Below are 14,553 nucleotides of genomic sequence, written 5' to 3' on the forward strand. Positions count from 1 at the left end.
GTTACATGCCCACCAGCTTCCGCCTGGTTCGTCCCCGAACCACACCGTACTGGGAGAGGTCTGCTCTGATACCATTTGTAACATCCCAGACTGCTTTCAGGATTGCCGACTAACCCCACAAACCAACACGAGTCTTTTCAGCATGCTTTGTCCTCACTCACATGCTTACCGGGAAACTTCCCGGTAGGTCACCCATCCTAGTACTACTCCAAGCCAAGCACGCTTAACTGTGGAGTTCTTATGGAATGGGCTACCGAAAAGAAGATGCATCTTGTTGATATGGGTAGTACCTAACAATTCTTATAAGCCTTCCTTCAACCATGTAGTCCCATACCTACACGGCCTCCGGATCCCTCTCATTCTGATGTGATTTGGTTCCTCTTATTAACGTGGAGTCATCCTTACGGATAGTGCCCGTTCCAACTGGCGGGAACCTTTCGTATCCAACTGGCGGGATATTGAAAGCCACGTCGTGGGTGTTACAGTAAGTTTCTTATTAAAAAAAAAATATTAGTCTCTAGTGAAAATTAAGATTAAAATAAAGATATAGAAGATAATAAGTTAATAAAAAAGAATATGGTTTATTCTTTTGGAAGTTAATAAGTTAAAAAAATGAAGAAGAAACATTCATAAACTTATTTGGAAGTAGGATATGGTTTATTCTTGAAAGAATAATAAGAGTATGAAGAAAAGTATCTTGGAGTATTATAAGTGAAAACCAAGGTTGAAGTTTATTTAATGACAAATATATATTATAAAAATAAAAAGGAGAAATCTCCGGCAAGAGTACAACTAATTATATAAATTAGAATACAAGAAATACTCAATTCAAGCGATAATAAAATGAAAGAATCTATTTCACAGGAAACAAGAGCGAAAACTAGAACACCATTAGATTCATCGGATAGATCGTAACATGTTTTGATGGTATTTTTTATAAGTTGTGGTTATTGCTTCTTCTTCGATGATTTTATTATTGTAGTTTTTTCTCTTGGAAATTAGGAGAAGAAAAATATAAAGAGGTTTTGCTTTGTGTGGTGATGATTGAAAGGTTTAAGTCTATAGTACAAAAATAAAATGTATCATGCATTTTTTTTCACCATTAGATCAATAAATCTTTTTTTTCACCATTAGATCAATAAGTCTCTGATCACTAATGGTGAGACTTATTTATCTAATGTTAAAAACAAATGTTTGCATGGTACAACACATATTCTTTTGTACACCATAAAACTAGCATATTTGATTATTATCAGTAGACAAAATGACAATAGTTATTAGAAACTCACACACACAAGTGGAGGAGCCGGTATTCTGAACTCCGGTCACAGCGTCCAGCCTAACAATTTCAGTATTTTTCCAATTGAGCTGTGATTTGTGAACAATTAGTATATTTGATAACATGGTAGTTTGAAGATATTGGTATATTCTACGGTGAAAGAACTTTGTTACTACACTACACAGTACAAAAATATTTCATACGAAATCTTGATAAAACAAGTAAATTACTGGTCAAACAATTTATGGGATTGAGAGGTATTCATTTTACCTGCTCTAAAAAAAGATTCACTTTTCCTCATTTCTTTTACCTTTTCCAAAATAACGTATAGGCATCACCAAAAAACCAATTCAATCCCAGCCTGGTCAAACAATTTATGGGATTGAGAGGTATTCATTTTACCTGCTCTAAAAAAAGATTCACTTTTCCTCATTTCTTTTACCTTTTCCAAAATAACGTATAGGCATCACCAAAAAACCAATTCAATCCCAGCCAATAATTCAAACATGTAAAAATAAATTCCATGTGATTTTGAAGCAGTGCAGAAAACAATACTCCATGTAGTCCAAAATAAAATGTAAATATTTAACTATTGTATGCCTTTGCTCCACAGAAGGGTTGTTAGCATGAAGAAATACAGAATATAAACAATAAATAAATGAGTACATAACAATCCCTGTAGTAAGTAAAGACTAAAGACAATACCCGAAAATAGTGGGTAATTTGGACAAAATTCACAAAACATGGGGCATCAGAAATTGAAACTGAAACTTTGTATGATTCTATGAGATCCAACTTGAAAATTTGATGGAGTTGAATAAAAACTATAAGGTATAGGGATTGTAGTTCAGACGAAATCTACTTTCCTAACCATAATGAGGTTGACTACCAGGAAAAGCACCGCCAAATGAACTGGGAGGCATACGAGAATGAGGTGAGGCACCGGCCGGAGGTACTATTGCCGAGGAATATCCAGGAGGAGTCGCTTGACCAGAAGGAAAAGTACCGGGTGCTGATAAATAACAATGCGTAACTTCCTGCTGATTTGGATCCCATGATGGCATTTGTCCCTGTGAACCAGACATAGTCGCAGCTTGAGTGGTCTGCCATGCCGGAGCTTGTGTTGCATGGAGACTAGGATCTAGCACTGTATAGTCTCTGCTTTTGTCACTGAATGCCTGAAACCAAAACAATTATATTAAGCGAATGTCATTCTAAGATTAAAAGAAACACTATGAAAGGTCAATCAAGTGTTGAGAAGCATACACTCGAGCATTATTTCTGATCAAGAAAATGTCCAACTTTCTGATATTCTTTCCTCATTAATATTAACTCAAACGTATTATTTTATACCTTAACATTGAGATCAGTATGACGAGAGTATGTTAGATGAAGCTTACAATAGCCACCATCATATATGCAATGTCCCTCCAAAGTTTCTTTGGCCGCTGCTGCTATCGTAATATCTAAAAGGGGAAAAAAGGTTACACTTACACATGATGAATAACCACAAAAAGAATTTATTGTTGAGCAAAGGATGCACAACTACAATAGATGGATAAATAAGAATTTCACTTGATTAATAGAGTAAGTTCTAGAGTTGCAAGAGTGAAAATTTGGTTTAACCATATATAACTATGTAAAACAAACAAAAAAAACTAAAATGGTAATCTATAGGATTTCACAAAACAACTAAAATAAGTCTCATAAAGGGTGAAAGCGAACTAGTACTGAACTCAACTTGAACATTTTTTTATCAAATTCATGTCCAAGCTTGATTCAAATTATGATTTTATAATTTTTAAAATTTGATAAAAACTTTCATTAATAAACTATATCGACATTAAATTAAACTCTATCAAATATAATAATAACATTTTAAGTAATCAATAGATTTTTTGTTGAGCCTATCAAGTTCGGACAGGGTGGACATGTTTGGTTTTGTGTGGAATATAATGTCATGTAAAAGGACCATAACTACTTTCCATCAATAAACAAGAAGCATCATCCGCAACAACCATTGAAGCAGAAAAAAAAAATCATCATATTGCATGAACACGAAAAACACAAAGACCCGCCAATGATAATGAAAATTACTTATATAAGCAATAAGACATGTCTTAATAAATATATATTGACATTTTAGCCAATTGTATACAAGTTTTGGACAATATCCGATCATATTTTACAATCTTGCCTTACTAATGATATTACTTTTAAAAACTTCTTTACATCGTGTGTGTGTGTGTGTGTGTGTGAGAGAGAGAGAGAGAGAGAGAGAGAGAGAGAGAGAGTGAGAGAGTGAGAATAAAGAATACAAACTCAAGAGCTTCAGTCAAATAAGATCAATACCAGGGTACTGAATCAGTGCATGAGTTTGCCCATTCTTTTCGAACATAGCAACTTTCTGAACAGTGCCAAATGCAGAAAACACCTGTAAATGCATGTCAGAAGTATTAAATATAAATCACCTATAAATTTCCCTTTTAATGAGAAATAAAATTCTCACCGAGTGAAGGACGTCTACGGGTACAGCATACTGCATATTTTCAATTGTTGCCAAAAGCACATTACTTTCGGGTTCCTTCCTCTTTCCGTCAGGACCAATTGCAGGCTGAACATCAAGAGTTGTTAGAACATACAAAAATATGCAAAACATATATAATTGAAGAAAAGATGAACAATATACCTGTAACGCACTGTCAATAGCAGCCTGATTAACAGGAAGCATGGGATTAGTATAGTCCCTACAAAAACAAAAACTAGGGATATAACCAAACCAGGCACTTAAATAGGACTAATATCTGCAGAACATTTATAAATTTATAAAATGGATATTTGAATGTGCACTTTCAAACAATCTCATGCAGGAGTTAAAGATCAAAAGAATTTAGTGTGTGAAATGGATATGAATGTAGAACCCTATGAAGCCCGGATACTCCAAAATGGTGCCGTACCCGTGTCGGATACGTATCGGATACCGATACTCCGCGGATACTCCGGATACCGTATCCCAGAAGTATCGGAATTAATTATTTTAATTTAAAATATATATTTTATCGGATACTTAAAAGATACTCGACGGATACACACAGATACTTATAAGATACTTCACACAGACGTATCCAAAAAAAAATGAAATGTATAAAAATGAGATTGTGTCGTGAAAATTTAAGATACAAATCACTATAATTACTTTTCAATTAACAAATTAAATATTATGATTTTGGTGGATGAAAGTAACGAGAGAGGGGAGATTTAATCAATCAACATTAAACAAACTTTGTTTTGAGTTCTTTTATTGATACATTTGTTGATATACTAACATATGAATGAAAATAGAATATGATTTATACAAAAACTTTACATTTTTTATTTTGATCATATGTATTTTTTTTTTTTTTTGTAAATTGTAACTTTTATGATTATATAGTATGAGTAATCAATGTTTTTTTTAAGTATTTTACACGCATATAAATTTTAATATAAATATTTTGTTAACGTATCTTAGCCGTATCGTATCCTAAATTTTAAAAATTTCGCGTATTCGCGTGCCCGTATCGTATCGTACCCGTATCGCACTACGTATCCGGGCTTCATAGGTAGAACCTATAGACCAAAGTTGATGACTAGCAAGATAAGTCACAGACGTGGTTAGACAAAGTGATTAGGTAACCTTTTAATACTAATTCTAAAAAATGCATAGATATAATCATAGATGTTAAATATTGTTTTGAACAAAAAATTCAATGAACAAAACTAGAAGCTTCCGTACACCTGTGATCTAGATGGAAAACAGCTACAAAAGGCAATTGCACATTCTTTAATATCAAAACAGTATCCATAGATACAGAAATCATGGAGAACGAATCAAATAGAGATTTGAGACAGCGTAATATAGTAAATATTAACATTCCAATATAATAAAAATTTACCGACATTCACAAAAATTAGATTTATGCAATCAGTTTCCATATGGAAAAAGGTAAAAGGATGTCATCACAAACAAGACAACTATATTCTGACTGACAAGCTAAACTAACTTCTAGATGAAAAAACTAAAGTACACATATCATTTGGTAAATAGGACAACATCATGATAAATTATTGAATTACATGCAAGGGCTTTGAGATATTTCTGACAACTCAAAGAGACAAACCAGTAAAGTGTAAATAAACACAACCAGAGCAAATAATATATGATAGTTTTGCGTCTCAAATTCTACCTGCTGCGATTGGATTGAAATTTGATATTCAGGTCTCGATGTGCTGAGTACGAGATACGCAAGTTGCAAGTTCCAACATGCTCTGGGAGCAAGTATCTGGAGATGAAAGCAATCACCACAGTTAATGATGAGGGTCAAGAAAGGAGAAAATGTAAAAGCAGAGCTTGCCTTGGTATGCTTCTTCCATCGAGTGAATCCCTAGCCGAAGAAGCAGTCTCAGCATCAGTGTACTGAATCAAAGCCTACCCATAAATAATACTCAGTGAATAGTGAATACTGATAAGATACATTGAAAGAAGTGCAATTCACTATTTCACTAACCTGAAAACCTGCAGTTTTTTCAAATGTGGCAAGTTTGTGTACAAAGCCAAACGCAGAAAACACCTGAGTAAAGAACAAAGAAATGTATTGATTCCACCAGAAGTCAGCTATTATACACTAGAAAGAAAAAAAAGTTTGTACATCGCACAGTTCACCCAAACAAGGTGCATACAACGTCACACGCAAATTCAAATCAACTAGCAACTCAGTATCACTTACCAAGTGGATAACGTCAATGCTCACATCTCCGGCTTCAACACCTTCAATGGTTACCAGCAAGACATTTCCAGGGATATCTCCAGGGGCTTTGCTGTTGACAATTTCATGTCTATTAGAATATTGAATGTAAACAGTCTTGCCACGAACACTAGCAGGCTCTGAAGATGAAGCATAATATGAAACCATTGAAATCGCTTGATTCAAATCCGCCTGGTAAAGCATTTATACTTAAGAGCTTAGAACCTTGAGTAGGAGAATCAATAAAGCACCAGATCAAGATGTGTCATCAAATATAAGAAAGCATATGATGCAGCACATGAACATAGTTTATATTTCGAATCATAATCATTGTTGTTTTTGTTCTCTCGTCAATTTTACATTGACGCAGCATTCTAATCAAGGAAAAAAGCTAAAAGAACATACAGGGAATCCAGTTTGATCACCAGTTGCGGAAACAAATAATTTATGGTTTGCATATTTCAAATTGATGTTCACTTGCAATAAAACTTCTAAAATTCCCATACATACATTTAACTTTGAAATCTGAAAATTCACCAAAAAATTTATCTAAAAACTTCTCAATAACTATTCATGTATACAATCTAGTCTCCAGTTCAATCTTTGTCATAAATACCTAGAAACTTAACTGTGGATTACATTACATTTTTGCTACTCCTAGGGCTACCATGTGATTTCGTCCTCTTGAGTCTTGACAACTTTTTCAGCAACGAAATCCCATCAATTTTTCAAATTAAAACAAATCCAGTCTCTCTCTCTCTCTCTCTCTCTCTCTCTCTCTCTCTCTCTCTCTCTCTCTCTCTCTCGGTTTGGTATCGAATTACCAACAGAAAACAGTGACATAACCAACATTTTACATGCAAGACCTGACATTTTATCACTACTGACTTAAACTTATCCAAATTCACAATTCCATTGTTTTTAAATAGGATCCGAAAATCACACATTGATCAATCATATTCAGGCTTAGATATTGTCATCATAATTGTGCAGTGCTGCAGTATATAAATCTAAAACGCGTTCTGTTAGACTGTTTGACACATACACTAACATCGAACATGCTATGAAGCATTGACACATTCACGGACATTGAACACGGCAGAGACAATGACACATATATAAGTAATAATTAAAGGAAAATATAATTGAATGTAACCACATACATCGGCATCGTGTCAGATCGGACATGCATTCAATCTAAAGTGCCAATGCTACACAAAATCTAATTGCTAGTAAATATGAAGTATCCAAAATCAAATTCAGTAAAAATTTGAGAAAAGGAAATTGATTTAATGTAATCACATGCATCTTTGCCATGTCAAGGTCATGCGCAGACATGTGTCGGACACTAGCTTTCAATCTAAAGTGTTGGTGCCTATGTAGCACCGACACTTCCGATCAACGGTGTGTCCGGTGTCCGACACATCACCGAGACACATGATTACATTCGATTATGTCATTTTCTAAAATGATTACCAGTGTCGCGTCGGTGCTTCGTAGTCGGTGTGCCCGCATACTATGAAGCTCGGATACGGACACTGACATGACACGGATACTACACGTTGACACCGCTAATAATTTGAGTCACAAAATTCAGTGTAATTATATATGATGGTGTCGTCTCGGTGAAAGAGACAATGACACATTCGCAGAAATTGAACATGACAGAGACAATGACACATATATACCAGTAAGAATTAAAGGAAAATGTGATTGGATGTAACCACATTCATGTCAGTGTCAGACACAGACATCTTAATATTAGACCTTTATTTCACACCTTTATAGTATCAATCTACAGGTGTCAAGCTATAACCAATGCCACATATTAATCACAACATTTTGAAGTACAAGTTTTTAGCTTCTTTTGGCATACAAATTCAAATCAGCTCTAGGACAAAAAAACCTTCAGCAAAGTTGGCTTGGCTTCCTTCATTCAAATTCACATATAATAATAAACTAATGGCAAGCGGTCCCACGCCAATTTAAAAGAGATCTAAAAGATTGGCTTCCTTCATACATCATCAGAAAATAGATCAAACAAAAACCAGCCGATAAAAATAATTAATAAGTATACCCATTTTTATCATAAGAAAATCCAGCCAATAAGAAAAGGGAACTCCACCAGACGTCAGATGTCTGTCTCTCTCTTCTCTGCTCTCATTTTTGGTTACAACAACATTCCCTCTCCATTTGATTTTCGAAATTCAAATTTTTCTTTATCCCTGTCTTCAATCTCAAAACTGACTTATCTTCTCATGGATTTCAACTTTTTACTCCAAAAAAATCCCACAATTATTTCTAACAATACTATGTCATTCCATCGTATGTATCTCTGCCTCATCTTAAGACCTCTATCTTTTCTATTATTTCAATACCTTCAGGGTGTTTGCGTTTATGTTTGCAGATCAGGGTGTCTCAGATTATGTTTGCTTTTTTATTGCATATTTATGTTTGCAGATCAGGGTGTCTTTCTTTTCTTGACCTGTTTCAAGGCCCATCTCGCAGGTAATTTCATTAGTGTCGCTTTTTTAGACTATTTGCTCCAATCTTAAATTTCTGCAGTATGTTCTTCTGTGATTCTGAATCGATGAATTGAATTTTTATAGTCTTTTTATTATTTGCATTGTAGTTGATGTATAGAAACTTAGATTGGGATTGTAATATATTCATTCTTCCTCATTAACACTTTGACTCATTATATTTTGCTTTATTTGATTTTCCTCTTTTATCTCTCTCTTTTATTATTTGTTGCAATCCTTATATTTTAGCCAACTTATTTTGATACAGGTTTTGTTGGTGAAGGTTCCTGCTGTCCTTGAAAAGCCTCAAACTTGCCGGAATGAGTGGTGAATTGGTAAGGAATTGGCTAAATGTCAATGATGAAACACAGTTTGTAGGCAAATTTTGATTTATTTTCCTTTTCTTATAGTTGTAGAACAAATAGCAGGACCTGCTTGCTAAACATGTTTCTTCAAAGAATTGTCGATGCATGTCCTCAATCAAAGAGCATCTCCAGCTCTTCTGTTAGTCATGATTGTTCAAGTTATATTCAAGAATTCAATAAGGTAGACTTTATCTCTTTGCATTGTGCTAGAGTATTATTAAGTCCATAAGTTCTTTGAATATATTGTGGTCTGTATGTCATTATTTTGCTTTTACTAGCTATGTTTCTTTTATCTAACCAAGTTGAAGTATCGATATATAGGCTAGATGTTTTATTTCCTTGGTAATTTTGAGAGGAGATTAGATCTGTGCTGAAGAATAATTTTGTGTTTTGTTTGCATCACCCTTTGTCATGCTTTAACAGGACTTCGACCTGCAGTTTTTTACATTAGTCTTTGCATACCTCATAGTTCCCTAGAAAAATTCCATAGGATTTTGTTTTTTGAAGCCCATGTATTAAACAATTACCAATAGAATTATCTTTGTAATCAGTGTATGTGTTAAATTAACAATTAACAACGAACTATTGGAAAACCAATATGCAATAGAGATATTGTCATTGTTACTTCATGTGTTATCCAAAATCTCAAGATATACTCCAATGTGAAGAAGCTCTCCAAGTTAACCACACTAGACTTTCAACTTCCACCGAAGATGAAAACTTAAAATTGAGAAGGCTCGCAGCTTTTGAGTATGATGTTGGGTTTATAATTATGTCTTAATTTGTCTTCTTCGAAACTCTGTATTACTACTTTGTATGTCCAATGTCTCAGGTTTGATTCTCCCTAATGTCAATTTAGACGGACTAATAAAAAAAATTATTTGGACAATTTTTATTGTGAATTAGTGTATGTCTTTTTAATACTATCAATCACTGGATTCAGATTCACCACTTCTTATTCCCATCATTTTAGTAGTATTATTAGTATTATTTGTGCACATACATATATAGTGTATTATCATAAACAAATAGTATAAACAATTTTTTTTGGACAAGAAATAGTATAAACAATTATACGTATAATAATCAATTAATAATATCAATCAGACTTTCATATGTGCATATTAGTATAACTAATTGTCTGTGAAGTATATTGACCAAAAAAAGAAATTGTATGTGAAGTATTAGTATTGGTATAACCACATAACTACACATGAAGTATGTAATTGCTTTTACAAGGAATTTCAGAAAATTAAACCAACACCATAGTTTTCAAAAAGTCTAATGTATGTATTAGTTTTGCTAATATTAGAGGCATTGAATGTTGATGGAATAATGTTATAAATTTCTTTTGATTCACATTGCACTCCGTTGTTTAGTTAATTGTCCCCGTGAGCTTGGCTCAGTTGGTAAGGACAATGCATAATATATGCAAGATTCGGGGTTCGAATCCCGGACACCACAAAAAGAAAGTTAATTGTCGAAAATGTTTCACTTTTTATAGTGTTTTATTTAGTTTTCTTATCGTTAAGGCCTACAATTTTGTATTTCTAAAAAATACGGTAGGTTATAGAGTTTTATATAGTTTTGGTATCATTAAGTCAAAAGTAAGCATGGGGGGCTATAGATTTTTATGTAGTCTTAGATTGTTAAATCTTAAGTTTAAAGTCTAAAAAAAAATTACACCCATATTAGATATAACAAACTACATGGATATTATAGTAGATACATGTTCCCTCTATTTCTCCGAGCAAAATTCTTCGCATTGCAATGCCTATTGTATCTGCTTGACCTTTCCTAAGTGGAGACAGAATAAAGCGTCCATAATAAAGACGCTTATTGTCTACCCTTGATTCAACACACTTCCATTGTAGTGTCGGATTATCATTCTCAAATGGTAATTACAAATATTTTGCAATTGACACATTAACATTAACTATCAACGTTAAGCATGGAGTATCCCGTGCGTTGCACGGGTATTATTACTAGTGTGTCACATACAGGACATGCATTCAATCTAAAGTGTCAGTGCTACATAGCCATTAAATATGAAGTATCCATCTTCAAATTCAGCTCAATTCTTTCTCAAAATTCAACAACAACCTAACCAATTTCTAATGCATAAATTCATAAAAAAAAAAAATCATAAGATAAACCCTAACACATTAATAACACAAAAAAATTATAAAATAAAATAAAATTCAACAAAATTAATAAACATGCTTACGAATTCAACAAAAGCTTGATTCCGATTAGCACCAACATTACACTTAGTATTCATCACTTTTCCAAAAGGACTACAAAGATCAGCGAGTTCTTCATCGCTACACTCCCATGGAAGGTTGCGGAAGTGAAGAACCTTGGATGGAGTTTGATTGTAACGGAATTGTTGTTGTTGGTTTGAAGATGACATTGTTGATTGATCGTAACTGAATTGAATCAGTTGAGATTTTTTCAGATGAATGGAAAACTGAGGGAGAAAATTTTACAAGATTTTCCCGAGAAAATGTTTGAGAGTGTGTTTGTTTGGAAAATGTTGGTAGCTGACGTTGATGCATTCACCTGGGGTTTATGCCCGTATATGGAAATTCTTTTTATGTTTATCTTAAGTTAAAAACATATTTTGATGCAATGTATTGCTGTTTTAAGTTAGGAAAATTCTATGGTGAAGTCGTAAGAATGATTTTTTTGGTGAAGTCGTAAGAATGACATCAAAAATGTAATGAGTAACACCCCAGTGTTTGTTCAATGACATCAAAAGTTGAGTCTTCATAATATCATTAATTCATCAGATTAACAAGATTACACTTAATCTAATTTTATCCTACCTTGTTATAAGCGTAACACCCCACAAAGTGTAACACTTATGACTATGACATAATATCATCAACTTTGTTTGCATGTTAAATATTTCAACGATAAAATAGTACATGTAAGTTCAAGATGTTGCAAGCATTACTAGATGAATTACTATTGATCATTAATCAATATTCAACAATTTAAAAATGAATCAAACATTAAAATCAAAATTAACTTTTTCAAAAAAGTCAGTTTCCTGACTGCACCGTAGAAGCTCCCTTTAAGTTATTATGTTGGTCAAATACTTTTGTCGTCTTGTAATTAAGTTATTAAGTTGTATTTTTGAGCATAGCTCAATTTGTAGAAACATTACATGTATGTAGGGGGCAGAGTTCGAACTCCGGATTCCTCACTTATTCACCTAGGTATATTTTGTTGAAGTTTTTTTGAGGGGAATGGAGGTGATATTTTTAAGAAAACCTGTTTGGTTCAATTTTTCATCAGATCTAGCAATGTTTCCAACCACACAATATTTGGTTCAATTAACGCATATTAGGCCAACCCATGTGCAACTTTATTCCCCTCCCTCTTAGTAAAACTATACTTGCAAAAGACAAAGTTTTGGTTAGTCTTATTCCCAAGCAGAGTCTGTTATCCTTTGCTTTCTTCAAATTGGGCCTCACGGTGGAACTTGCCTGGGCAATTGGATTAGCCTTACGGGCCTTCCTCACTAGCGAAACCCCTTTTTTGGCATGTGGGCGGGATCTGGATCCGACTCGAGTTTTGTGGATTAGAAAAAGTCATTTGCAAAATCCTAGGAATTATTTTCCCTTCATATGTTTTAGAGACCTCCCATTTCTCATGAAGCTTTGACACCACCACCTCACAATCACTCTCAGGAATGATCTTAGTGAAACAGCAATCAATAGCCTAATGCAAAGCTTTAAAGATGGCGAAAGCTTCAAGAGTGGTTGGGTCTTCAAAACCTTCGACACACCAGGTAGCAGATCCCAACACTTCACCTTTGTCATCACAAGCAACAACACATAATCCCCAAATACCCACCTCAGATACGTTTGCATTTGTATTGATTTTAACAAAACCTAATTCTGGTATTTGCCACATCACATTCGTGTTTGATCTTTACATGTGTAGGTGCGTGGGAGCTAACTAAGAGATCTTTGCATGTGTTTCGATTCCTGAACATAATATTTTCCCGACTTACAATCCAAAATTGATCTTTTAACTTAAAGAGTTAGACATAGAATTTCATTATAAGGGAAATGGGTAGAGGCATTTGTAGATACTAGTTGCAACACATTGGGCTAGATTTACAATCACGTACACCCTCAAAATGTAATGTCATTCTATAAGTTAACTAAGCGAAATTTCGAAAGTTAAAGGATGTAATGGATCTCCTGTTATCTATGAGGCGTTGAGATGTACAAAGGGTGATCGATTAAGGTATAATTGAAATAGGAAGAATATGTAATCAACCAAAGAAAGACATTTGATGATAAATTAATGAAACTTAATCCCAACAATATTATCTCTTCATTCTTGTTTTACTCTTTTAACGATTTATGTCAATTCATGTACAAACAATCTCTCTTCTGTACTTGAAACTATATTAATTGTTGAATTTTGTAAGGATTTAGTATCACACGAGTTTATGTGGATATAGCTCTAAAAATTTACTTTTGATTTGTAAATCTACATCTATTATAAGGCTGCAATTGGGTTTTTGTTTTATGACATCAAAACATGTTTAACTACACATATATAGTCATTGTGATCAATCCAAGCAACTTCAAAACAAAAAGGTCTAGAACCACATGCAAGAGGGAGGCCACTAAAATGGAGGCGGGAAAGAACCTCAACAAAAGTTTCAAAAAAAATGTCAGGCGCCAAGGGACATTGAAAAAACCACAATAAAACTTTTCAGGTAGAAGGCGCAAATCATGAATATTGTGATGCCAAGTAAAGAGGACACCAATATATTAAGGTCAAGCAATTAATGTCGAGAAAATCAACAAAAACAGCAGCATGGAAAATGGTAGGAAGAAGATACCACCATGTTCTTGATCACTTCGAAGAAGAGTTTCATTTAAATCACCAATGAGCATCCAAGGATCAGTGATGATGGGTCGAAAGTGTTGTAGAGGCAGGTCTATAAGGTAGTACAGTTGAAGGGGTCGAGGCTAGAATCAGGGGCAGATATAATGTTGGGTCATGTGTGGCTAAAGCCACACATCCATTTCCCAATTTTTTTATAAATAAAACATATAACTATATTAAAACATTTCTCTCTAGCGCGAAACAAATAAGTGCAACACATTTTTAATGGTTTATAAGCTTTTGAAATTGGTTTTGCTCTTGCCGGTAACAACTGCAAGTGTTGAACGTGTTTTTTCAATTATGAAAGTTGCGAAAAGTCAATTATGTAACAAAATGAGTGATCACTTACCAAATGACAGTCTTGTAACTTATGTTCTTTTAACAATTAGCAATGATATCATTTTAACTCATTTTTAATAAATGGATAAAAGACAATTTTCATCGTAATTGTATTACATTAAGCAATGTTATTTCTTATTTTTAATATAGTTTGCATTATTGTTTCTTTAAAATTTTAGTCACATATGTATTGAAGTACATGAATGAGATAGTAGCCATTTTGATTCTAGAAGGTGGACAATCTTTAACGAGTTTCTATGATAACGAGTAAATTAGGATTGCACTTTCTGTGACATCTTTCGAGTAAATTAGGATTGCACTTTCTGTGACATCTTTAACGTGCCTTT

The 14,553-nt window shown here is 33.7% G+C and overlaps 1 protein-coding gene and 1 long non-coding RNA gene across 3 annotated transcripts; one reads left to right on the forward strand and one right to left on the reverse strand.

The window, feature by feature from the left end:
• Positions 1-1,808: 1,808 nt before the first annotated feature.
• Positions 1,809-11,504, reverse strand: LOC146912458 (polypyrimidine tract-binding protein homolog 1-like). Its single transcript, XM_085720586.1, has 10 exons — positions 11,178-11,504; positions 6,046-6,255; positions 5,827-5,889; positions 5,674-5,747; positions 5,506-5,601; positions 3,969-4,026; positions 3,789-3,893; positions 3,632-3,713; positions 2,633-2,745; positions 1,809-2,457 (listed from the first exon to the last, which is right to left on the reverse strand). Exons 1-10 carry the CDS (start codon positions 11,361-11,363, stop codon positions 2,146-2,148), a joined length of 1,299 nt encoding a protein of 432 aa, XP_085576712.1. The 5' UTR covers positions 11,364-11,504; the 3' UTR covers positions 1,809-2,145.
• On the forward strand, positions 8,249-9,133 carry LOC146912459 (uncharacterized). Of its 2 annotated transcripts, none has more exons than XR_015016487.1 (4): positions 8,249-8,388; positions 8,471-8,571; positions 8,854-8,920; positions 8,996-9,133. It is a non-coding gene; the product is annotated as an uncharacterized LOC146912459 (long non-coding RNA). The 2 variants fall into 2 exon arrangements; XR_015016486.1 differs by having other exon boundaries at positions 8,251-8,388; positions 8,524-8,571.
• Positions 11,505-14,553: the final 3,049 nt, after the last annotated feature.

Source organism: Medicago sativa, chromosome 6 (assembly GCF_051527215.1).
Source record: "Medicago sativa cultivar Bolivia chromosome 6, Bolivia_mono, whole genome shotgun sequence".
NCBI classification, from domain to species: Eukaryota; Viridiplantae; Streptophyta; class Magnoliopsida; order Fabales; family Fabaceae; genus Medicago; species Medicago sativa.